This window comes from Triticum aestivum, chromosome 5D (assembly GCF_018294505.1).
Source record: "Triticum aestivum cultivar Chinese Spring chromosome 5D, IWGSC CS RefSeq v2.1, whole genome shotgun sequence".
Lineage (NCBI taxonomy): Eukaryota > Viridiplantae > Streptophyta > Magnoliopsida > Poales > Poaceae > Triticum > Triticum aestivum.
Genome location: NC_057808.1, coordinates 339,050,312 through 339,077,419, shown reverse-complemented (window position 1 = coordinate 339,077,419; position 27,108 = coordinate 339,050,312). Strand labels below are relative to the sequence as shown.

The following is a 27,108-nucleotide window of genomic DNA, read 5'->3' as shown; positions in this document are numbered from 1 at the left end:
GTCCACGAGGACACGTTCCACACCAGAGTGGTATGGCAACCCTGTCCTGGAAATCATGTTGTTAGACAACGGTGAACCTTCGAACTATGAAGAAGCAATGGCGGGCCCAGATTCCAACAAATGGCTTGAAGCCATGCAATCCGAGATAGGATCCATGTATGAAAACAAAGTGTGGACTTTGACAGACTTGCCCGATGATCGGCGAGCGATAGAAAACAAATGGATCTTTAAGAAGAAGACGGACGCGGATGGTAATGTTACCATCTATAAAGCTCGACTTGTCGCTAAGGGTTATCGACAAGTTCAAGGGGTTGACTACGATGAGACTTTCTCACCCGTAGCGAAGCTGAAGTCCGTCCGAATCATGTTAGCAATTGCCGCATACTATGATTATGAGATATGGCAAATGGACGTCAAAACGGCATTCCTTAACGGCTTTCTTAAGGAAGAATTGTATATGATGCAGCCGGAAGGTTTTGTCGATCCTAAGAATGCTAACAAGGTATGCAAGCTCCAGCGCTCCATCTATGGGCTGGTGCAAGCATCTCGGAGTTGGAACATTCGATTTGATGAGATGATCAAAGCGTTTGGGTTTACACAGACTTATGGAGAAGCCTGTGTTTACAAGAAAGTGAGTGGGAGCTCTGTAGCATTTCTCATATTATATGTGGATGACATACTGTTGATGGGAAATGATATAGAATTCTTGGGAAGCATAAAGGCCTACTTGAACAAGTGTTTTTCAATGAAGGACCTTGGAGAAGCTGCTTATATATTAGGCATCAAGATCTATAGAGATAGATCAAGACGCCTCATTGGTCTTTCACAAAGTACGTACCTTGACAAGATATTGAAGAAGTTCAATATGGATCAGTCCAAGAAGGGGTTCTTGCCTGTATTGCAAGGTGTGCAATTGAGCACGGCTCAATGCCCGACCACGGCAGAAGATAGAGAAAAGATGAGTGTCGTCCCCTATGCCTCGGCCATAGGGTCTATTATGTATGCCATGCTGTGTACCAGACCTGATGTAAACCTTGCCGTAAGTTTGGTAGGAAGGTACCAAAGTAATCCCGGCATGGAACACTGGACAGCGGTCAAGAATATCCTGAAGTACCTGAAGAGGACTAAGGATATGTTTCTCGTTTATGGAGGTGACGAAGAGCTCGTCGTAAAGGGTTACGTCGATGCTAGCTTCGACACAGATCTGGATGACTCTAAGTCACAAACCGGATACGTGTATATTTTGAATGGTGGGGCAGTAAGCTGGTGCAGTTGCAAGCAAAGCGTTGTGGCGGGATCTACATGTGAAGCGGAATACATGGCGGCCTCAGAGGCAGCACAAGAAGCAATCTGGGTGAAGGAGTTCATTACCGACCTAGGAGTTATTCCCAATGCGTCGGGCCCGATGACTCTCTTCTGTGACAACACTGGAGCTATTGCCCTTGCCAAGGAGCCCAGGTTTCACAGGAAGACCAGGCATATCAAGCGTCGCTTCAACTCCATTCGTGAAAGTGTTCAAAATGGAGACATAGATATTTGTAAAGTACATACGGACCTGAATGTAGCAGATCCGTTGACTAAACCTCTCCCTAGAGCAAAACATGATCAACACCAGAACTCTATGGGTGTTCGATTCATCACAATGTAACTAGATTATTGACTCTAGTGCAAGTGGGAGACTGTTGGAAATATGCCCTAGAGGCAATAATAAAATGGTTATTATTATATTTCCTTGTTCATGATAATTGTCTATTGTTCATGCTATAATTGTGTTATCCGGAAATCGTAATACATGTGTGAATACATAGACCACAACATGTCCCTAGTGAGCCTCTAGTTGACTAGCTCGTTGATCAACAGATAGTCATGGTTTCCTGACTATGGACATTGGATGTCATTGATAACAGGATCACATCATTAGGAGAATGATGTGATGGACAAGACCCAATCCTAAGCATAGCACAAGATCGTGTAGTTCGTTTGCTAGAGCTTTTCCAAATGTCAAGTATCATTTCCTTAGACCATGAGATTGTGCAACTCCCGGATACCATAGGAGTGCTTTGGGTGTGCCAAACGTCACAACGTAACTGGGTGGCTATAAAGGTGCACTACGGGTATCTCCGAAAGTGTCTGTTGGGTTGGCACGAATCGAGACTGGGATTTGTCACTCCGTATGACGGAGAGGTATCTCTGGGCCCACTCGGTAATGCATCATCATAATGAGCTCAATGTGACCAAGTGTTTGGTCACGGGATCATGCATTACGGTACGAGTAAAGTGACTTGCTGGTAACGAGATTGAACAAGGTATTGGGATACCGACGATCGAATCTCGGGCAAGTAATGTACTGATTGACAAAGGGAATTGTATACGGGATTAATTGAATCCTCGACATCGTGGTTCATCCGATGAGATCATCGTGGAACATGTGGGAGCCAACATGGGTATCCAGATCCCGCTATTGGTTATTGACATGAGAGTCGTCTCGGTCATGTCTGCATGTCTCCCGAACCCGTAGGGTCTACACACTTAAGGGTCGGTGACGCTAGGGTTGTAGAGATATTAGTATGCGGTAACCCGAAAGTTGTTCGGAGTCCCGGATGAGATCCCGGACGTCACGAGGAGTTCCGGAATGGTCCGGAGGTGAAGAATTGTATATAGGAAGTCCAATTTCGGCCACCGGGAAAGTTTCGGGGGTCACCGGTATTGTACCGGGACCACCGAAGGGTCCCGGGGGTCCACCGGGTGGGGCCACCTATCCCGGAGGGCCCCATGGGCTGAAGTGGGGAAGGGAACCAGCCCCTGGTGGGCTGGTGCGCCCCCCTTGGGCCTCCCCTGCGCCTAGGGTTGGAAACCCTAGGGGTGGGGGGGCTCCCACTTGACTTGGGGGGCAAGTCCCCCCCCCTTGGGCGCCGCCCCCCCTTGAGATGGGATCTCAGGGGGCCGGCGTGCCCCCTGGACCCCTATATAAAGAGGGGGGAGGGAGGGCAGCAACACCCAAGCCCTGGCGCCTCCCTCTCCCTCCCGTGACACATCTCCCTCCTCCCGCAGCGCTTGGCGAAGCCCTGTTGGAATCCCCGCTACTTCCACCACCACGCCGTCGTGCTGCTGGATCTTCATCAACCTCTCCTTCCCCCTTGCTGGATCAAGAAGGAGGAGATGTCTTCCCAACCGTACGTGTGTTGAACGCGGAGGTGCCGTCCGTTCGGCGCTCGGTCATCGGTGATTTGGATCACGACGAGTACGACTCCATCAACCCCGTTCACTTGAACGCTTCCGCTCGCGGTCTACAAGGGTATGTAGATGCACTCCTCTCTCGTTGCTAGATGACTCCATAGATTGATCTTGGTGATGCGTAGAAATTTTTTAATTTCTGCTACGATCCCCAACAGCGGCCATGTTCCATCTCAGGGGCGAGCCGATGCTACCCCCGAAACCGCTGGAGGCACTATCAGGGGATCTCAGGAGACTGCACGACCATGTGCTGTCGACTGAGAAAAGCCTACTAGCCTCGAAGGATCCAGGATATCCAACATACGCGGCTTGTGTGCGTGAGGGGAAGTGCTACGTCGACACACGGCCCGCGGAGGTGTTCTTCCTGCGGTTTGACCATATCTTTGAGATGTTTCTGACAAGGCGGCTCGATTTTACAATCGTCCGCCTTTTTGCGCTACATATGAGCTCCGTCATGAAGAGAGAAGAAGTCTCGCAAATCTGTGTGGCGGATCCATACTACATGCATGAGTCTTTCTTGAGTCTTGGCGACTTTGAGTGTGAAACTGCTAGGGACTACCTCCAAAACTTCATGGTACACAATAAGGACCAGGAAATTGTCCTCCTGCCTTATCATCCAAAGTAAGTCAGTTCCGGACAACCCTTTCGTACATTTCAATCATTCCTTCTCGCTCATATGGAGAATAATTTGAGGTGTCTTTTCCCCGCAGCAACGGGCGCGCTGTCCTTATCGTTCTTTACCCGCGAGTCTCCCACGCCGTGTATTTCGACCATTCCAAAGACTACGAGAAGAAGGACTACACCCACATAATGAATATTCTAGATGATGCTCTCCAAGGCTTCAACATTAGAGGTGGCCACATGCAGATCAGGAAACAAAGGAACAAGAAGATGGGTTTCGCGCATAAAACTAACTTCTGCTGCATCCATGTCCCAAAACCAATCAAGAAGGATGGATTCTACATCCTCCATCTCATGATTGAGTTCAGCACGGATCACCAAAAGCTTCGCATGACAGGCAGAAATGATGATCATATCCACAAGTGGGTAGAATCTCATGGAGAAGCGGATTATAAACTTAGAGATGACTTCTTTCGCATCCAAAGGGACATTGCGACGATCATCATGAAAGAAGTCGTCGATGAGAAGGGGATGTTCCACCACGGCCCTATATCATGAGCTAACATCCGAACTCGCATAGGCATGCAACGTCATGACCACACGCCGTTCAAGAAGCTAGGGTCCATCCTCGATGATATGGAAGGATGGAACTTCTAGTGATTTACGATGCCGATGATGATGATATGTGTCGCTTGAACTTGTATACTTTCTGTAGCGATGAAACTTTGTGATGTCCACGGTCCCTGCCGAACTTGCGTAACGCTACTTTGTTAGTTTGGGGACGATGACCTGCGTACCTCTAGTTAAATAGTTTGCGTACTGTATGTTGCATATAGTTGCTAACCCTTTCTTTTTCGTGTTGCTCTAGTATATTTTGTTGCATATGATTGTACATCCTCTTGATGAAGATGCATCTCTAACAGGTACCTAGTTTCTTGATGGCGAAGTGCTATGTCATGTACGAAGGGAAGGTTCCGGGAGTGTATGACGAGTGGCATGAGTGTCAGGCGCAAGTGCAGGGGGTCTCGGGCGCCAGCCATAAAGGCTTCAAAAGCAGACAAGAAGCACAAGCTAGTTACTTGAGGTTCAGGCGAGCGCGAGAGAGGACTCATGACCGCCGCCTCATGTACTGCATAGTTCCAGTATCACTCATAGTGATAGCACTTCTCGCGTATATCATTGTTTAGATGGATGACGTTGTAGTTGCAAGTATTCGAGACTTGCATGTATCGCTATTTTCAGATGATGACGAGATACCACTTTGTGTTGGATGATGATTATGATGAGACTATTTGTATGTATATGCTATGATTACATTTATGGCCTCGCAGCCATTTGTATGTGTATCATGATGACATTTGTATCTGCTAAAGATTCTTGTATAAAGCCTGTTCAAATACAAAACAAATATACAGAAAAAAGAACAAAAACTACTAAAATTAGCAGTAGCGAATGGAGAAGAGTTAGCAGCAGCGTGACAGTAGCAGTAGCGCGTCCAGCCAAAGCGTGCCAGAGCTATTAGCAGTAGCGAGCTTGCACGAAGCACGCTGCTGCTACACTTGTATAGCAGTAGCGCGGGCACGCACGCGCTGCTGCTAAGGGTTAGCTGTAGCGCCTTATTAGTAGCGCCGGTCCCCGCGCTACTAATATACCTAGAACCCGCGCTGCTGCTAGGCTTTTCCCTAGTAGTGGTAACTTGATGATAGTGACTAGAGAACTTTGTCAATTACTATCTTATCTGGAAGATTAACTCCCACTTGATTCAAGCAATTGTAGTACCCAGACAATCTGGGCACATGCTCACTGGTTGAGCTATTCTCCTCCATCTTTTAGGCAAAGTACTGTGAGAGGTCTCATATCTCTCGACACGCGCATGAGTATAAAATACCAATTTCAACTCTTGGAACATCTTATATGCTCCGTGGCGTTCAAAACATTTTTGAAGTCCCGGTTCTAAGCCGTAAAGTATGGTGCACTAAACTATCAAGTAGTCATCATATCAAGCTTTTGTCAAAACGTTCATAACGTCTGCATCTGCTCCTGCAATAGTTCTGTCACCTAGCGGTGCATCAAGGACATAATACTTCTGTGCAGCAATGAGGATAATCCTCAGATCACGGAGCTAGTCTGCATCTTTGCTACTAACATCTTTCAACTTATTTTTCTCTAGGAACATATCAAAAATAAATGGGGAATTACATCGTGAGCTATTGATCTACAACATAGATATGCAAATACTATCAGGACTAAGTTCATGATAAATTAAAGTTCAATTAATCATATTACTTTAGAACTCCCACTTAGATTGACATCCCTCTAATCATCTAAGTGATCACGTGATCCAAATCAACTAAACCATGTCCGATCATCACGTGAGATGGAGTAGTTTTCAATGGTGAACATCACTATGTTGATCATATCTACTATATGATTCACGCTCGACCTTTCGGTCTCAGTGTTCCGAGGCCATATCTGCATATGCTAGGCTCGTCAAGTTTAACCCGAGTATTCTGCGTGTGCAAAACTGGCTTGCACCCATTTTTTGTGAACGTCGAGCTTATCACACCCGATCATCACGTGGTGTCTCAGCACGAAGAACTGTTGCAATGGTGCATACTCAGGGAGAACACTTATACCTTGAAATTTAGTAAGGGATCATCTTATAATGCTACAGTCGTACTAAGCAAAATAAGATGCATAAAGGATAAACATCACATGCAATCAATATAAGTGTTCTCCTGTTATGGCCATCATCATCTTGTGCCTTTCATCTCCATCTCCAAAGCACCGTCATGATCACCATCGTCACCGGCATGACACCTTGATCTTCATCGTAGCATCATTGTCGTCTCGCCAACTATTGTTTCTACGACTATCACTACCGCTTAGTGATAAAGTAAAAATAATTACAGGGCGATTGCATTGCATACAATAAAGCGACAACCATATGGCTCCTGCCAGTTGCCGATAACTCTGTTACAAAACATGATCATCTCATATAATAAAATTTAGCATCATGTCTTGACCATATCACATCACAACATGCCCTGCAAAAACAAGTTAGACGTCCTCTACTTTGTTGTTGCAAGTTTTACGTGGCTGCTACGGGCTGAGCAAGAACCATTCTTACCTACGCATCAAAACCACAACGATATTTTGTCAAGTATGTGCTGTTTTAACCTTCACAAGGACCGGGCGTAGCCACACTCGATTCAACTAAAGTTGGAGAAACTGATACCCGTCGGCCACCTGTGTGCAAAGCACGTCGGTAGAACCAGTCTCGCGTAAGCGTACGCGTAATGTCGGTCCGGGCCACTTCATCCAACAATACCGCTGAATCAAAGTATGACATGCTGGTAAGCAGTATGACTAGTATCGCCCACAACTCACTTGTGTTCTACTCGTGCATATAACATCTACGCATAAACCTGGCTCTGATGAAACTATTGAGGAACGTAGTAATTTCAAAAAAAATCCTACGCACACGCAAGATCATGGTGATGCATAGCAACGAGCGGGAGAGTATTGTCCACGTACCCTCGTAGACCGTAAGTGGAAGCGTTTTATCAACATGGTTGATGCAGTCGTACGTCTTCACGATCCGACCGATCCAAGTACCGAACGCACGGCACCTCAGAGTTCAGCACACGTTCAGCTCGATGACGTCCCACGAACTCACGATCCAGCAGAGTGTCGAGGGAGAGTTTCGCCAGCACGACGGCGTGGTGACGGTGATGATGAAGTTACCGATGCAGGGCTTCGCCTAAGCACCGCTATGATATGACCGAGGTGGATTATGGTGGAGGGGGCACCGCACACGGCTAAGAGATCAACGATCAACTTGTGTGTCTATGGGGTGCCCCTCCCCCGTATATAAAGGAGTGGAGGAGGGGGAGGGCCGACCCTCTACTATGGCGCGCCCTGGGGAGTCCTACTCCCACCGGGAGTAGGATTCCCCCCTTCCAAGTAGTAGGAGTAGGAGAGAAGGAAGGGGAAGAGAGAAGAGAAGGGAGGAGGGGGCGCAGCCCCTCCCCCTAGTCCAATTCGGACTAGGCCTTGGGGGGCGCGCGGCCTGCCCTAGGCAGCCCCTCTCTTTCTCAATAAGGCCCATATACTCCCCGGCGAATTCCCGTAACTCTCCGGTACTCCAATAAATACTCGAACCACTCAGAACCTTTCCGATGTCCGAATATAGCCTTCAAGTATATCGATCTTTACGTCTCGAACATTTCAAGACTCCTCGTCATGTCCCTGATCTCATCCGGGACTCCAAACAACCTTCGGTACATTAAAACACATAAACTCATAATACCGATCGTCACCGAACGTTAAGCGTGCGGACCCTACGGGTTCGAGAACTATGTAGACATGACCGAGACTCATCTCCGGTCAATAACCAATAGCGGAACCTGGATGCTCATATTGGCTCCTACATATTCTACGAAGATCTTTATCGGTCAAACTGCATAACAACATACACTGTTCCCTTTGTCATCGGTATGTTACTTGCCCGAGATTCGATCGTCGGTATCTCAATACCTAGTTCAATCTCGTTACCGGCAAGTCTCTTTACTCGTTCCGTAATACATCATCCCGCAACTAACTCATTAGTCACATTGCTTGCAAGGCTTATAGTGATGTGCATTACCGAGAGGGCCCAGGGATACCTCTCCGACAATCGGAGTGACAAATCCTGATCTCGATCTATGCCAACTCAACAAACACCATCGAAGACACCTGTAGAGCACCTTTATGATCACCTAGTTACGTTGTGACGTTTGGTAGCACACAAAGTGTTCCTCCGGTATTCGGGAGTTGCATAATCTCATAGTCATAGGAACATGTATAAGTCATGAAGAAAGCAATAGCAACAAACTAAATGATCAAGTGCTAAGCTAACGGACTAGGACAAGTCAATCACATCATTCTCTAATGATGTGATCCCGTTCCTCAAATGACAACACATGTCAATGGCTAGGAAACTTAACCATCTTTGATTAACGAGCTAGTCAAAATAGAGGCATACTAGTGACACTCTGTTTTTCTATGTATTCACACATGTATTAAGTTTCTGGTTAATACTAGCATGAATAATAAACATTTATCATGAAATAAGAAAATAAATAATAACTTTATTATTGCCTCTAGGGCATATTTCCTTCAGGTAGAAGAGGGAGAGTAATGAGGGGAGAAGTATTGAGAAAGAAGCAAAGTGAGGGAGAGATGAGGTGGGAGGTAGGGGAAAGTGAGGAAGGGAGGAGATGGGGGAGGGAGAGGGGGAGGGAAAAGGTGGTATTATGCTGCGTCTTAGCGGTAGCACGGGCCGTAAAGCGCCCTACTGATAAGAACATAGCAACAGCGCGCTTCCTGCACAAGCGCTACTGCTAAGCGGGGCCCGCAATGTGGCCAGTTTCAAAATTAGCAGTAGCGACAGGGAAGCACGCTACTACTATTACTTTAGCAGTAGCGCCGGTCGCGACAGCGCTCTGCTGCTAAACCTGTGTTGGTGGATACTATCGGTCGATTTTACTAGCAGCGCGGTTGCACTAGGCCGCGCTACTGCTAACTGAGTAACTGAGTAGCAGTAGCGCTTGTTTTGAACCCGCGCTACTGAAAATTAGTAGTAGCGCCTCTTTTTGTACCGCGCTGTTGCTAAGGTTCTGTGTATAAGGTTTTCCCTAGTAGTGAAAGGTGGTGTTGAGCTGAAGTGGTAAAGCTGAGATAGGGTGTAGAGTGGGACCTGCCCCTAGCTCATAGGAAGACCTCCCATAGTACACACGTAGAGAGAACTGGTTAGAAGGGTTCGTCCCATACTAAGGAAGAAGCCAAGGAGTGGAGTTCTATATGGAAGATTAATGTCCCGTTGAAACTTCGAGTTTTTATCTACCGTTTGGCACGACATTCTATACCCTCTGGAGAGGTTTTGCAGCGTAGAAATATGGCAACTGAAACAACATGTAGCTTGTGTGAGGCGCACGATACTTGGAGGCACGCCCTCCTTAGCTGTCCCCTGTCGCGTATCACCTAGCCTCTTTCTTCGGAACCAGCCATCAATCAGCTAAGTTTAGTACAAGAGGATAGTGCGAAGAGATGTTGTTTACCATGCATGACGTTATGCAAACAGAAGATCTTGTCATACTAGTAGTGACTCTTCGGGCTATATAGGGTACTCGCAGAAAAACAGTACATGAAGGTATATTTCAGAGTCCTTTTGCAACCCATGGTTTTATTACATCGTACTTGTGAGAGCCGCAAGTGATTACACCCAACAGCGTTATTTCGAATGCAACAGCGGCCCGATCATCACATTGGTCAGCACCACCGTCGAGTTTCTCCAAGTTCAACGTGGACGCAACAGTCGGACGAGGTGGTATGTTTGGAGCAGTGGGTGCTATCTCCAGAGATCATTTGGTTGTATTTTTGAGTGCCTCGACAATTTTCTTCACCAAAATTGATGACTCAACTACTCTAGAAGCCTTAGCCGTTAGATGACTCAACTACTCTAGAAGCCTTAGCCGTCAGAGAGGCCCTCGCTCTAGCCGAGGATCTAAATTTGCAGCACATCCACATCAAATCAGATTGTAAGGCTGTGGAGGATGAGATCAAGAAGGGAGGTGCGGCTACCTACGGTCCTATTATCCTGGAGATCAAGCAACATTTAGTAGTTCTTACTTCTTGCAATATAGTCCATGAATTTAGGAGTTCAAACTTTGAAGCTCATAGTTTAGCAAAGCATGCGTTGACTTTAGAGCCTGGCCGCCATGTTTGGTTGGGTCAGCCTGAGGATCTTCCTTTTCGTCCCTGTAAACGTGACGACGGTTGAATAAAACTTCGTAAGATCATCTCAAAAAGTAGTGCATATATAACATAAATAAGACCATATGTTTACGGGAGCACCTATTCGGTGCTTCACACGTCTGAAGCGTCGTCAGTGCTCGAGCACACCCTAGGCAGGCCACAGCCCCCTAAGTCACTAGCTGGCCGCTGATGACGTGCTTGCCAGCATGTATTGGTTTACAAAAAAAAACAGTTTTTTTATAGATGAAAAATCCTATATTTATTTTTTCCAAAAAATCGTCGCAAAATTTAGAAAAGTTCACAAATTTTAAGAAAATTTCTAAAAATAATTTAGGAATTTCCAAATGTTAATGATTTTAGGTAAGTTAATAAATTTAAAGAAATTTCATTTACTTTTAAAAGATCACGGATTTAAAACATATTCATGATTTTTTGTAAAAAATTGCACGCATAAAAATCATTACTAAATTAACAAAAACTCAAGAATTTTTAAATGTTCGTGAATTTATCAATTTTTTGAATTTAAAATGTTCAGGAATTTATTTTTTTTGATAGGTTTAAAAAATGTTCATGCAATATAAAAACGTAACCTTTAAAAATGATTTTTTTTTTAAAGTTCATCATTTGGAAAATTAAACGAAAAATTGAAAGACCAAACAAACGAAAAAACTAAGCAAAGAAATAAAGAAAAACCGGCCTCGGAAAGGCCCTAGAGAGAAGATAAACCTACATGGGCCGACCCATAGGAAACTACCGTGCGTGATTGTGGATTAGCTACTATTTGGAGTTTAAGGAAATTCCTATATTTACATAATGCTTTAAAGTAGCTCCCTCAAGTATATTCTAGACCGAGACTAACTTGTGGCTGGATAGGTAGGAGGGCAGTGACACTCCTAGCCCATCAAATACCAAACCACATATTTAACCATTTGGTGTCTCGTAAAGGTGGAATATTCTTCTAGTTGGAGGCAACGTCCCCAAAAGCGATGCACAACCATAGTCCATCGGAGGGGCTCATTGGTGTAGACTGTGCATGCATTTATAAGATTGAGTGTACGTATGTATTTGAGAACGTCGGCAACTATGTCGTGTTTTTCTAAAGAAAACCTATGTTCTAGACTTTTTTAGCCATTATAAACTCCTTACAGTTACTAAAATACATAGGAATAGAGGTCAGGGAGAGCTTAATTTCTTTATTCTAAGTAGGCCATGTCTATAAGAGTTTGGTCAGGTCGTGGTTCTGCAAATGACAGTATCAGAAATGATATCTCTATTAGAACACTTAAAAAAATCAAGGATTTTTTTTGGGAATTTCCAAAGTGTTCAATTTTCTTATGAAGTATAAATGAATTTAAAAATGTTCATAAAACTAAAAATTCTTCACGAACATGGAAAATATATTAATGAATTCTAGAAAAAGTTCATGACTTATAATTTTAGTGATTTTTTAAAAATAGTCATGAATTTGAATAATTTGCATTGCTTTTTAAAAAATGCTTGTAAATTTAGAAAATGTCCATGAATATGGAAAAATATTCATGGAATATTTTAAAATGTTCACAATTTTGAAGAAAACATTTCTTAATTTGAAAAAGGTTCAAGAATTTTAATGATTTTCTGAAATTTCGAAAATAGTCATAGTTTTGAAAAATATTCATGAATATTAAAATATGAAATGAAAACCAATATAAATATGAAAATAAAATAAAACATAAAAAACAAGACGAAACCTTCTCCAAATCGAAAGGATACACCTACATGGGCAATCCCAGGACATCCGCGCCATATGCTTGGAGTGTGAATTACCATAATAACTCTTGGGAGAAAAGTAAAATTAATTCCATGACCAAAGAACGGCGCGCGTGTTACCCTGTAGTTACATTCATGCACGATATGAGAAATTGTTCAAGCGCACAGTTGGGTTAGAAGCGTGTTGGCAGGACGGACACTCTCTTTTGGACTTCTTTTAGGAGAGTGGATGTTCTACTCTAGGGTATACTACACCCTCATTTGGAAAATATATATGAGAAAACATGATCAAACAAAATCCAAGAAATCTGAAAATCTGAGACATCAAATTATATCAAATGTTCGAGCATATTGCAAAATTTCAGCCAACATTTGAGGAGCTCTCTGTAAAAAAACAATGCTCAAAGTGTGCACTTTGAGCATTGTTTTTATTTTTTTAGCAAGAGCTCCACATATGTTATTTTTGGCTGAAAAATTATGAGGAGCTCGAACATTTGATGTATTAAATTTTCAGATTTTGTTCGATCAATTTTTTTATCTTATTTTTCAAACTCGGTTGTAGTACACCCAAGAGCAGTGGCTACGTTAAATTACACCGAGAGTAAAGGAAAGTAGCCACTACTCTCGAGTTTGGTAAAAAAATCTGATCACAAAATCACAAAAAAAATCTGAAAATTTGAAACATCAAATCTTATCAAATGTTCGAGCTTCTTGCAAATTTTCAGCCAAAAAAAACAACCGGAGGAGCTCTCACTAAAAGCAAAAACAAAATCATCAATGTTCAAAAGGTTCACGTTCTTCATTCTTTTTTTCAAACTCGGGTGTAGTACACCCGAGAGCAGTGGCTACTTTCCGTTGTTTTAGCTTTCACGGTCACGGGCCTTGCGTCGGAAAGTGTGGGGCGGGTTCGGGCTTTGCACAGCACCGAGAAAAGCGGATTCTCAAAAAAAAAAAAGCACCGAGAAAAGCCCCGTGCCCACGTGGCCGACACGAGCTATCTCGCTCCGTGCCCCTGGTCCCGCATGTCAGTGGTGGCACCGCACCGTGTCACTTTTCACCGCCCACAGGAAAACCAGCCTTCTCCCGCCTTACTGGCTCGCTGTCTCCTCCCCTCCTCTCCCCTCGCCGTCGAACGGCCGACCGACCGAGATGGCGCCGGCCGCGCGTCTCCGCCTCCTCGCCTCATGCCGCCTCTTCTCGGCGCTTATCGGGACGGTGCCGCGGTGCCGGCGAGGTCAGCCTGCCCGTCACCGCGCTCTTGCCTTCAGCCCGTTCGACGTAATGCCGCTCCGCGGGATGAGGCTTTACAACCCGGTGACTGGGTGTTCTCTTCTTGTTCCAGGTCTCCGAGGCCTGAGCACGCTCTCCTCGACGCTGGGGTCGGGCGCCGGCGAGGACGAGATCGAGCGCATCCGCCGCGAGTTCGAGGACGCCAAGCGCAACTACCTCAGCATCCCGGCCGCCATCAAGGACATGCCCAAGATGGACCCGCAAGGTCTGGGCGTTCGCTCCTCCCGACCACCGTGTGCCCCTGTCTTGTTGCTTTATTATAATGTCTTAAAATGGTTACTGATTTTGCTGGTTGGGTTCGCGGGGCTCCAGGCATTTATGTGAACAAGAACGTCAAGCTGGATGACCTGCAAGTCTATGGGTTTGACTATGACTACACTCTGTCCCACTACTCCGACCACCTGCAGTGCTTGATCTATGATCTCGCCAAGAAGCACTTGGTCAATGAGGTTTGGCTGTTCCCCGTTCTTGATGTTCTTTTTATTGCATTGCTTGATTGGTGAACTGGGGGTATGTGTGCTGTGAGTGCCTGAATGGTGGTGATTCTCTGTGCAGCTGAAGTATCCAGAGAGTTGCTTGCAGTACGACTACGACAGTAGCTTTCCTGTCAGGGGCCTTTACTATGACAAACTAAAAGGGTGCCTTCTGAAGCTTGATTTCTTCGGTTCTATTGAACCCGATGGCTGCTTCTTTGGAAGACGAAAGGTGAGGAGTTCACTAAACTTTCTATGAGTATTCACATGTAAAATGTAGGTTCTCACTAATGTGGCCATTCCATATGTGATTGGTTGCCTTGCGCTGGTTAAATTGTTGAATTCAAGCTTGGACATTTGGTGATTTTGAAGTTAAATGCAGACAAATGAACATTGTCTGTTGGTGATATATGTTCGTCCTGGTGTTGGAAAATCTTACCTGGGTGTTTGTTGACCAGCTAAGTTCAACTGAGATAAAAGAACTCTACGGCACAAGACATATCGGAAGAGATCAAGCTCGTCAGCTTGTTGGGCTGATGGATGTCTTCTGTTTTAGCGAGGTAATTTTGAATTGATCCAAGCCTGCTCTCATATTCATTTTGTTCACTTCTTTTTATATCATTTTTTTGAAGTAGTAAAGCACTATCAGTAGTCGTTACACATAGCTTGAGTTAAGTAGCGTGCACACATGATATACTTTTGAACTAGCAAAGCACTATCACTGGTCAGTACACATATCTGGACTAAGTAGTGCACACACAATATTCCCATGTAGTTAATGCTTGATGTATAGATGATGGATGTTTTAACTGTAGGATATTCATACACAGTTTTGGATGTGTCTGATAATTCTCGTTGGGAAGATAATTGTGCATGTCATTCTGAGTGCTCACCTCCCTTGCAAAGATATATTCCACAGTGATCGGCCCTAGGTCGTTTATAAAACACCGAGAGTTATCCTGCACTCAGTTATAGCTTCATATACTATGCACAGCTTAATAACTGTTTCTGACAATAAAAACACACTCATTTCTACAGGCATGCCTCATTGCAGATATTGTTCAGCACTTCGTAGATGCCAAGCTGGAGTTTGATGCTCCTTATGTATACGAGGATGTAAACCAAGCGATTCAGCATGTCCACAGAAGTGGTTTAGTTCACAGAAAAGTTCTTTCAGAGCCTCAGAAATTTCTGTTAAAAAATGTAAGCAGTACTGCATTTGATAATGGCATTCGAATACTGCCCCCCCCCCCCTCCTCTTGTTTTTAGCTAAAATCTTGCTCACTAACGCTTTAACCTGATACTGTTTCTCGTCTTGTGACATTCTTTTATGTGGTCATGTTTTTTTTTTTATCAATGCAACTTTAAAACCATTGCCTCATTTCGTCTTCTGACTTGCAGAGCCAGGTGTTTCGTTTCTTAAAGACCCTACGAGAGAAGGGGAAAAAGCTGTTTCTTCTTACCAACTCACCTTTCTACTTTGTGGATGGAGGGATGAGTTATTTGCTAGAGGTCCTTTCTATATTTAAATATGTTTTCTTGTGCTTTCTCCATGCATAGTTTACCATTAAAACGAAAAATAATTCTAGTTGAAGTTGAGAATTTGATATCCAATATTTCTGTTCAATAGAAGAGATTTTTATGCTGCCTTGACCCATTGAAGCATAGTTGTGATTGTGAAACTGTCAAGCAAATTTTCTGCATGCAAATTCTTCATTTGTTTCCATGTTTCTTTAATAGCTTGTTTTACTACTACATCGTAGTTGTCGTATATTTTGTTCTGCCATTCTCGTAATTTTTCTCATGAGACGGTTGTTCCAAATATGAAGGGTATCATGTGTGATTTCTTCCTTTGGCCATTCTTCTTCTCCATTCACATATTGTCAACTTTACCTGTCCATTGGTTGGTTGAGCAGGACCAGCATTTTGATGGGAATTCCTGGAGGGAGCTTTTTGACGTTGTGATTGCGCAGGCAAATAAACCAAGTTTCTATAATTCAGACCACCCATTCAGGTTCTGTGGAACATTTCTAAACCACTAAAGAAAAATATTCATTTTATCCTTAGCAAAGTACTAGTAGGTCTTAGTAGGCTGCATATTGATGCAAGTTGTTACATGTTCTGCACAATCATTCTACTCCCATTCTGGATTCCTAATTAAGTTTCCTGGCTATCTATAGGGTGTATGACACTGAAAAGGACACCTTAGCATTTACTGCAGTTGACAAGTTTCTGCCAAATGAAGTCTATTACCATGGATGTTTAAAATCCTTTCTGCAGATTACAAAGTGGAGAGGCCCAGAGGTTGGTGTTTTGAATCTGAAGAAGTATCAATTTCCTCTATATATGTTCACCCAGCTTAAACTTTTCTGTCTAGAGTGACATTGTTTTTCATGTTAAATCAACACAATATTTTTCATACATTTGCGCATTTTAATGGTGATTTGTGATTTGCGTACTGCATAGTGGAAGCTGTCACACGATATAGGTTCATCTGTTGCATTTTTAGTCTTTTTACTATGTTTCATGCTTAATCTAATTAGGTAATGCCACAACCTTATCATATTGTAAAGTTATTGCAGAGGCCACCATCAATAACCTGATCCCTTTCACACTAACACATGTTTACTCAATACTGACTTGTGGACGTTCTTCACATATGACACAAGTATATCATCTAAGGTCTTTTTTGAACATGTGTTAGGTGATATACTTTGGTGATCATCTTTTCAGCGACTTGAGAGGGCCTTCCAAAGCTGGTTGGCGAACAGCTGCCGTAATTCGTGAACTTGAGGTAGGTGCAAGATTGCATATGGCAGTAGTCCGTGACGTATAAGCAGCACTATCTTTTTTCCAGCAATCTAACATAATAAGATTTTACGGCTTGACTTCAGGATGAAATAGGAATCCAGAATGGTGACAGCTACCGGTTCCAACAGGTCTGTATGTAATATGCCTGTAGAATATGTAACTGAGTTTCTCTTTCAACAGCGTTGCTACTGTCATGCGCATGTTAGTCTAGCCCATTAGGGGCCATGCACCATGGAAAGCAGCCTCAGTTGCTCGAGCTAGCGGCAACAGCAACTTGTTCGTCAACTCTTCATATTAGCTGGTATCTTATCTCACTAGTTCATATTTTAGGATTGTTATTAATAGACTGACCTGTCTATAATTAGGAGAGCCTCTAGCTATGAAGGGCTATTGTAATCGTTGGCATTAGGCATGAAGATCCCTACCTAGTCAGCCAGTCCATAGTGTCATCTTTCTCCTAAGATCTCTCCTCTTCAGCCTTTCTTACACCATCTGGCCCTTTCCAATGCGGTAATTGCCCCAAAGAACTAAGACACATCACAGCTGTATAGTAGATTGCTCTTTTACCATTCTCCAGGCATGCGGTACTTGTTCACCCATGACCTGTTGTAATCTTTGTCAAGCTCTGTACCGAACTGGTTTCATTTTTCTCTCTCCTGCTTAGAAAAAAGTATTTTGAAGGGCCAATAGTCCTATGTCTTCTAGGCATAGCCGGTCCCAAGCCCGGGTAAAGGAGGAGGGTTGTGATAGGCTTGGCGAGCCAACGTAAAAACTAGCCAGTCCCATAGGTGTGAAACCCATTTGAGCGAGAGTAATAATAGGATGGGTGACCTCCTGGGAAGTCCTCGTGAAAGGGTTTCATATCTAAGGGTTGTGATAGGCTTGGCGAGCCAACGTAAAAACTAGCCAGTCTTTTGGGTATGAAACCCATTTGGGCGAGAGTAGTACTAGGATGGGTGACCTCCTGGGAAGTCCTCGTGAAAGGGTTTCATATCTAGCCTACCCCAACTTGTTTGGGATAAAAGGCTTCGTAAGTAAGCGTAAAATAGTCAGTACAATTCCTGGCTGGATTAAATAAAGGAAAACTTTAAGCCATTTGGATAAAAAAAATCTGAAGTAATACAGATCCTAATTATCATCTCTTTACACATAGTATCTAGATAAGATGGTAAATATCATATCTCAATAATTTTGTTACCTGGTCTGCAAAATAGTAGGTATATGCAAGTGTCTATTTCACATAGATTAGCAGTTAGATCCTAGTATGGAACGGATCCTACATTCTAGTATGTGATGTCCTCTAATTCATCATCAGTTCTTCAAACTTAGCACTGCTGTTATTATCATTTGCAGTTGCAAATAACAGTTGTTCCCTTCCAAATTTACACCAAATATTTTGAATCTGGCATCAGAACTAAGAAGACAACTAATGAATATCTATCAGTAAAACTAATAGGGTTGACTGTATCAACTTGTGGAATTATGTTTAGGAGGTTTTCATTATGGTAAATGTTTAGGAGGCTTTCTTAGGCAGTAGGTATTTGTGGAAGTTATAACAGCTGCCTGAAGTTTCATATGGCACTTGGGGAGTGTGGAGGTAAATCCTAAAGGTCTATCCTGCACTCCTACTGGTACATATCCTCTAAACATGGCACAGAGACAACCAGTTGCAGTGTCGCCCTTGGTCCATCAGAAAGATGGCAGTACTATTTTTATTCATTAGTATGCTAATTTATTCTAGTATTAATTATACAATTTCGTAGTCCATGTTATTCCATCCACTTCATACTGGTGCTTTATCAAATTGCCTGAAATTTATCCTACACTGCAGGCAAAATTAGGTATAATACATGATCTACTTGGGAAGGTTCATGCAACTGTGGTTAGCACCGAGAAAGGCCAAGTTTACAGAACATTGCTTGATGAGTTGAATGCAGAAAGGCGTCAATGTCGATCTGGCATGCGAGATCTGTTTAATAGTTCTTTTGGTGCAACATTCCTTACAGACACAGGAAAGGAATCATCATTTGCCTATCACATTCATCAATATGCAGATATCTACACCAGCAAGCTCGAGAACTTCTTGTCATATGCCCCTGAATCATGGCTTCATCCACCTCACGACATAAAGATCATGCCACATAATGCAAAGGTAGCTCAAATTCGCCCACTTATGTGGTATTCACCTGTTCAGTTTATTTTGATATATGTTTAGATAACTGGCTTGATTTTTTGGGCAGTTACATCTCATTTATTTTGATATACTGATGAATTGAGATGCTGCTGATCTTAGAATGATTTCTTGAACATTTCCTGTTCTAGGTGCCAGCGAGTTTGTTCAGCACCTCATAGTTCACTGTATCCATTTCTTGTGGAGAGCCATGGTAGTGCACTACACAGTGGTTTTTGTTTGTGGCCATGGGAGTCCATACTGTCACTGCATTCGGCTAGGTTATGAAGAAACCAACACAGATTGGATCCAACTGAATAGGCCAGGGAGCAAATCAAGATGTGCCTATTCTTGACTGACGTTAAGAATCAGTCTCCAAGTGAGTAGGCGATTCTTTTGTACAATATCGCTGTACAATATTGTTTCAACTATGCGTGTCTTCTAAATACATCCAGGCAACGTAACAACCATCTGTAATGGTTGTCAATAAAAATGTTGGCATATTCATTTTATTAAATCTGCTGTTGTTTTTCAAGATATGTAAAATATTCACCTATACTGCCATCCAGTGATCTTTGCCAACAGCAAGTAACTGACACTATCTCAATGTTGAGCAATCTACTCTTGCAATGCAATGCTGTGCTTACCAGATTATTTTGAACTGGTAAGAATGAACTGTCACGACAGACAAAAATAGAAAACATCTGGTGATGGCAATTTGTACTAAACCTACCTTTCATGATTTATATGCGTGTGCAGGTTATTGCCAGTTTCATGAGCCTACCCTATAAACAGCCCCCTGCCAAACCAAACATTTTTTTTTTCTGCAGTGAGCACTGAGGATTGAACGAACAAGATTCAGGACTTATTATGTTTGGAGTTCACAGAAGAAAATTTGGATTCCATGCAAGGGTTCTACTTGTCCTTGTCTACGACAGGCTGATCATCTTGGTTTCCATCATTTCTGATCCCAGATAACTGCTGCATTTCCAGTTCTTGCTGCTTGCATGACCTACAAGACCTGAAGGCACAAAGTGTATCAATTAGATCCTTTTTTTCATCCATTCCGAACTGCTACAGCTGGAGTCTAAGACTCATATCCGTTCCTAAAATGCGCATTGCAAACTCCCGAATACAGTGCAAATCAACATTGCTTACCGCTGCCTAAAACCCGATCTGTTTCCACCCAAGGAGAGCACCGCTGCAGGCGCAGAGCTATATCCAGCATCATCCGAGGGCGACGAACTCATCTTTTTTCACGTTGCAGAAGAACAACGACAGAAATCTTCTCAGAGACTTTTTAGACGATGAAGCTCAGAGTGATGATTGAGCAGATGCTACCTGCGCGGTGAATGTTTCGAAGAGGATTAGAGAAATGTACTCACAAGTTGATGGGACACGGTTCGTTCTGATGTGCGAACTTCATTGCCGGGGCGGCCTCTTGTTCGTTCAATCCTCAGGGCACACATGCATTTCACAAGGAAATACAGGAGAACCCCGCCAAGGCACAGCATTGCCAGGATCTCGATTGCGATTGCCGATCCGGTCACTGAAAGTATTCACAGTATAAAAATACAAGGATAGGAATGGTGTGCCACACAAGCCACAGCACCAAACCAAGCACATAGAAACTCACAGATGGCTCTTGTTGAGTTCATTGCTTTCCTCTTGCTCAGCTGGACAGTCTTCTCCGCTTGCAATGGCCTTGACATCATCTCTGAACAATCTGGGTAGCACCCATAGTTCCCCAGGTCGTTTACGGTGATGGATAAGCTTGTGGCATGGCTTGGACCACCCTGCAAGAGAAAATCTCATATATTTTCTAGGTTCAATACCTCCATTTATAGCTTTCAGACAATCGGTCACTTAGATAGCCAAGAGAATTAAATCATGGGATGAGGAATTAATCGCCAAAAGAGTCCATGAAGACGGGGTGTTTACTTGGTAAAACAGCCGGTGCATTGCGCTGTTGCAGTCAGCGACATCCAAGCGGAGCCTGATGCCAGTTCCTCTCAAGACCAAGTGATGTGCAATGGCCACATAGGTCTGAAGCGACTGCCACTGGTTACTGCCACCAGTCTTGAGCTCCGCCCTGCCGACGAGACTGGCTGGCAATGTCATCATCAAGGTTCCTTCAAAAACTTCCAAGGAGAGCACTAGCAGAAGGTGAGACCTGTTCCCTGCAACATGAGGTTATTTCTTAGTTACTTTAATTGTCTGCTAAGAACAATGTAAATCTGTCAGGCTAGGAAACATCATTTTACATCTCAAAATAATTTAGCAGGATAAGATCCATTTTTAAAACCATGGTTTCATACCAAAAGAGTAAGACAAAGCACCTGGGTACCAACGAAGATCTGGTTCGACGATTGAGAACTCAAATGGGTCTCTCTGCTTGTCAAAGATTTGATATCCATCTCTCGATTCTTTTCCACCCAAGAAAATTGATTTCGGAGCCAGTATAACCGGAGGATCATTGACCGGCTCCACGGAGACGTGTAACTCATCACGATGCCTACCATTCCTGTTCCTCGCATATAGCATTATAACATCATCTCCGTAGAAGTCTTCATTTCTGCAAATGATGTCAGGATTTGAGATTCTTGTAACGCCAGGCCTGGTATAATATACTAGCAAGATTCAGATTCTTGGCTAGTACCCGATATACTGAAGATATTTTAGCGCTCCATTTATTTCCTCCACCATCCCTTGTATTTTCAAGGCTTGGCTAGACCTGCCTACCCTGCTGATTGAAAGCGTATCATCTAATAGATGTTGCAGTTTCATTGGCACCGGAGCAAGAAGAACATTGCCGTGCTGCGCTCTCACTGTAACCGATATGTTCTCTGATGTGTCTGAATATGTCATTTCAATCCCCGGAAACCCACTGCCGAAACATGGAAATGCGTGGTCAGTTCAGAAAGCTAAGAAAAAGCCCAAAAAATAGAAAGCATTTAGTTGAAGCAATGAAGCTTACCCAAACTTTGGGCCAATTATATCTTCTGTCACATGCAGTTGTTTGGGCAAAGAGGTGAACTGAGGTGGTCTGCAGAGAACAGATATGAACACTGTGCCACTGACAACGTTGCCATGCTTATCAGATACTGTGTATGAAAAGGAGTCATTCCCAAAAAACCGTTCAAAAGGTGTGTACCGATAGCCCGGATTGTACTGTAGGACCGCTCCATGGAGTGGCTAAAATAAGACGGAGCAAATTTACCATGCGATTAGAGTTATCAAACAAGAAAGTAACGGCACAATGAAACAACTGAAAATGTCACTCTTGTTGTAAGATTGAACAACGACATTTCAAAATCTGGGCAGTGTAACTATACTTGTGTCTGTGACAAGTTTCCTTGTTTAAATGTGTAGTAGAACTGTTTACAAAAGATAAACTGTAGAAAGAACACCATTACATAATTAAATTAAAAAAAGCGGTTTAATAAACTTACTGAAGATAAATTAACTACGTCAGCTAGTCCTACTGCAATGTAGTCATTTGACAAGATATCAAAGGAAACAGATTCATCCTCCCAGACTGAAATGTGATCTTCTCGAACTTCAGAGAAGTACTCGTCTGCAGGGAGGCATTTTCAGTTAGCCAACGCTCTTTGACATTTTTATGTTTTTATTAATGAATATCATCCGCGCAATGGAAACTTTACCGGGAAGAACAAGGACCTGGAATGGACAAGGAGCCAGCTGCCTGCTGTCAAATTGAATGCACATGCCATATAAACCAAGATATCTTGCCACATAATGAGCAGTATATGATCCATCTTTGTTGTTGACAAATTCCCCCGCGGTGAAGCTTGACGCGTTCATCGGGGCCGTTACATTTGCAGATGTTAGCTGAAGCCTCAGTTTTGGCTCCAGAGATACCACTGGGTTCATGAATGAGTCAACGAGTCGAACAGTGACATTGTTTCTGACTGATCTTTTGGCTTTTGGATCAAACATTGGAGCACTTGATAAAGATGTGTCCACTGCACCTGCAAAAAGGAAATGCTCTTGAAAGTCAGAGGTCAATCAGCATCAGAAAGACAGAAACAGCCCTCGAGTTCGTCCAATATGACTATGTGAGTAGGATGGATCTATGCATCTCCAAATTCAGAGCCCGGTGTTATTCTTCCACTATCTTAAAAATGATGACACATATATAGGAGAAACATACAACCTGGTGAGACTGTCATGTTATAGGGTTTTCCATCATTCAGCGCTATGTTCCCGCACAACACCCAAATTTCATACTCGCCGGCAATTTCAGGAGTATACGAAACATTGAAATTACTGGTTTGTCCATCCGTGGATATCGTCTCTGTAGATGGATTCAGCGTTAATGTATAATAATAATTTTGAACTGGAATTAGGAAAGATGGTTTTATACTAGCATTTACCATTTGGTTCTCTTACAGGTGCTATAACTGGGTTTACACCAGACGGGCCATTCCTGCTCAGAATCTGCACCCGCAGCATTTCGACATCAATCGGAGAAGGGCTTCCATACTGATCCAGCAGGTAAACCATGAAGGATGATGGTGAGCCAGCAACAGATTGCAATAAACCAGAACCATTAACGATGCTTTTTGATCCGTCGCAATACCCTAACAATTTCCACTTATCAGCATTAGTTAGTTATGAAACTATACAAGATAGTCTTCTCAGAAGGAAAAAACAAGAAGCAAACATAGTACCTACAAAGACATGATACACGTACACCGTATCAGAAAGCCTCTGCTTGAGGTGAGTTTCAAAGATTGTGAGCACAAACTCCCCGGGCTCCACGACGTCGAAGGAGAGCCGCTGAATTCCCTCGGCGACAGCTTCGATCCGGAGACCCCCTACCGGGACCGACAGCCTTGAGGCGCTCTCAACCACCGCGGCATCGAATGGGTGGATCCCCGGGACAAGGTTTCCAAACGAATCCCTCTGGTTTATGAAGATCTCCAGCTTGGAGAATATCTGCACAGCGTTCGCTCCATGCTTCCACTCGGCCGTGCTTTTCGCAATGTCGATGAGTCCTGCAAGAAGTTGACCACATTGCCAGGTTACTTAGGTTTCCACCCAGCTATGCATTTGATTTTGAGAAGTTGTTAGGAGGGAGGACAATGCACCTGGCTTCACTGTGAACGGCAATGGCGAGCCGCGCAGTTTGGTGTTGTCGGCATGAACGTGCACCAGGAAGTCCCCGGCGAAAGTCGGCACGAACTCGATGCTCATGCACCCGTCCTCCGTCCAGCCGTTGTACTCGAGGCCCGAGAACTCGACGGGCGTCCCGTTGACGTAGGACCAGGACACAGCGAAGTACCAGTTGCCGAAGGGCATGTCGGCTCCCCGCGGGAGTCCGTTGCCGAGCGCGTCCCTGGGGAAGACCGACACGAACGCCTTGGACCCGGCGGCGACGCGGCCGCCGCCGAGGTGCGTCCAGGAGGCCAGGGAGGCGGACGGGTTCACGTCCCGGGCCGCCACGGCGAAGTTGAGCGTGTCCACGCCGAGGAAGAACCGCTCCTCCTCGAAGAGCGCGATGAAGTCCCCGGCGCGCAGCGGGACGAGGGTGATGTTCCAGGACGGCAGGTCGCCCTCGAGGTGCACGGCGACGTCGGTGAGGTAGCTGCTATTGCCGGCCTTGCCGCCGTGGCCGTGCAGGGTGACCTTGAAGGCCGCCTTGCGCCGCACCTCGGACACGTTGGCGTCGGGGATGTAGAAAGACGTGATCATGACGGTCGCGGTGTCGCCGGCCCGGAACGACCCCTTGTCGTCCACCCATCTGAACATGAACGCCGGTCGCGGCGTGATGGGGTATTGCGGCCATTGCTCCTGCGCGGCCGTGGGGCGCAGCGGCGCCAGGCACAGGAGGAGGGAGAAGGCTAGGATCGGGCGTGGCGAGAGCGCGGCGCGGTTCGCCATGGATTTCCTTCCGCTTTGTACGTGGGATGACTTCCGTTTCTTCGGTTGCTGGAGACGGCCGTGTGGAGGGAAGAAGAATGCGGCGGGGCGTGGAACTGCATCTGCAAGGCGGCAACCGCCGCCGTTGCGGACGTGCTGGTGCTGCCTGCGAACGGGCGGGAACTGGCCTTGGTCTGTCTTGTGTCCAAACAAACATACAACGGACGCGTACACACTCACAGCACCACATAGACACTCACACAACGCATATTGAAGACATAAGTATCCCCTAAAAAAAGACATAAGTAGAAATTATAGAAGTAATGCATTTGGATGGTGCACAGAAAACACGCAGAAATTTGGGGAAATGCCCTTCGGTTCCTAGGTGTATATACACCTGATAAGGGATTTAAAAAAAATCAAAAAAGTTTAGAAGTTTTTTAGAATAAACTTGACTTTCTTTTGCACTAGTATATAAATTTTCACAAATAAAAAACCAGCGTCGACTTCAGGGAATGTTTTTTATTGCTGTTATAAGTCACTATTCACACTATTTTGGCTGTTTTTTTTTGAAAAAATGTCAACGGGGTTCTTTGTTTTTGTGTTTTTTACAAATACAATGAAAGGTCAAGTTTATTTCAAAAATATTTTCAGAATCTTTTGACATTTTATTTAATTACTATTTTTTCATAGACCATAGACCAAACGTTCCTGTCCAGAAATTTGGGAGTAATACTCCCTCCCATTCAAAATCTTCCCATGCTATTTTTTTTGTTAAGTCAAACTTTGTAAAGTTTGAGCAAATGTATATAAAAAAATGAACATCTACAATAGAATATAAAATGTATTCCATGAATATATATTATGTGAGTAAGGAGAGAATGAGTGAGGGAGATATATGTATATATAGAGAACACCATTGGACTTAATGGAAGGAAAACAAATTGAAGTTTTGATCTCATTTACATAATCGAGTGGACCCTTTTAGGGTACGCGAATACATTTCGTGAAAGTTAGGGTACATGAATATATTTCAGGAGAAATTGATAACTCCAATTATATGAACCAGTGGCCTCTTATCGTCATATTTCACTAAAAATATATATCCTCCAAGAACTTTTATGAATGACATTTGTGGGGTGTAGGTTTAAAAAATAAAGGAATATAAAAAATGAAAGATTTGAATATCATGACCTCCTATAGGGAAACAAAACACAAGTACCTGTAAAACATGCTCTTTGAATGCTCCACACTGTTTTGGCACAAATTTGAATATAGAGAAGGTGCACAAACGTCACAAAGGAAAGTTATAGGTCAATCTATCACGAGAAACAACTAAAAATTGTGGTGTAGGAAAACTCCAGAGTAGTCTTTGTGGTCATCACATGCCTTTGATCTAAAGGGCTTCTATACAAATTTTTCCTACAAACAGATATTCTATATGTTTCAATACAATATATTCGACCAAACAATCATGAACACCCTATGGTACAGAACCCTTGGGAAAAAAATCTTTGGTTCATAGTCACATTTTTTTTTACGAATGGTAGCCACACTTAACAAACCTTAGGCCATAGTCAGATAAGTTTGATATAGTACACCAGGTTTGCAACAACTCTGACATACCGCACTCTTGTATGACTTATCCTATGTGTTGTATACTTGTCTATTAATTGACATTTAATACACAAGTGTCTCAACCAATTTGGTTGTCACAAAAAACATGGTATTGCATTTTTATGTCCTTAATTATCACCTACAGGTCGTATAAGACTATTGGTGACACTCACATATGTTATTTTAATATAACTTCAAAACAAACCAATTGTGATATGATATTCCTCACATATGGTTTGCAGCATACCTAGCAAAATTATAATAACATGTGTAGAACCATCATCAATGCCTGTTTTAACACGGGTGGTTTCTAGTTGCTGCATGTGATGCGACATCCAGGATCCTTGTTCGCGTTAGTGTGTACTACTTAAAGTATTGTTCACATTAGTGGGTCATACTTACGGTTATTGTTCGCGTCAGTGCATTGTACAAACATCTCATGCATGCATGTGGCGTTGT

At 43.7% G+C, this 27,108-nt stretch overlaps 2 protein-coding genes across 3 annotated transcripts; one reads left to right on the top strand and one right to left on the bottom strand.

Moving 5' to 3' along the window:
* The first annotated feature begins 13,416 nt into the window (after positions 1-13,416).
* LOC123121599 (5'-nucleotidase domain-containing protein DDB_G0275467) lies at positions 13,417-19,738 on the top strand. 2 transcript variants are annotated; one of them, XM_044541617.1, is made up of 13 exons: positions 13,417-13,636; positions 13,745-13,897; positions 14,005-14,141; positions 14,248-14,397; positions 14,624-14,725; positions 15,204-15,368; positions 15,567-15,677; positions 16,082-16,179; positions 16,346-16,469; positions 16,870-16,959; positions 17,060-17,104; positions 18,808-19,128; positions 19,299-19,738. In XM_044541617.1, the coding sequence occupies exons 1-13, from the start codon at positions 13,552-13,554 to the stop codon at positions 19,326-19,328; spliced, it is 1,611 nt and encodes a 536-aa protein (XP_044397552.1). In that variant the 5' UTR covers positions 13,417-13,551; the 3' UTR covers positions 19,329-19,738. The 2 variants fall into 2 exon arrangements, with proteins under 2 accessions (XP_044397552.1, XP_044397551.1); XM_044541616.1 differs by having other exon boundaries at positions 13,437-13,897.
* A 116-nt stretch (positions 19,739-19,854) lies between these two features.
* LOC123121598 (protein GAMETE EXPRESSED 2) lies at positions 19,855-25,278 on the bottom strand. Its single transcript, XM_044541615.1, has 14 exons — positions 24,261-25,278; positions 23,841-24,167; positions 23,544-23,750; positions 23,324-23,464; positions 22,812-23,138; positions 22,599-22,723; positions 22,124-22,341; positions 21,806-22,033; positions 21,486-21,721; positions 21,088-21,326; positions 20,783-20,942; positions 20,532-20,695; positions 20,305-20,396; positions 19,855-20,167 (listed from the first exon to the last, which is right to left on the bottom strand). The coding sequence occupies exons 1-14, from the start codon at positions 25,051-25,053 to the stop codon at positions 20,062-20,064; spliced, it is 3,363 nt and encodes a 1,120-aa protein (XP_044397550.1). The 5' UTR covers positions 25,054-25,278; the 3' UTR covers positions 19,855-20,061.
* Between the last annotated feature and the right edge of the window lie 1,830 nt (positions 25,279-27,108).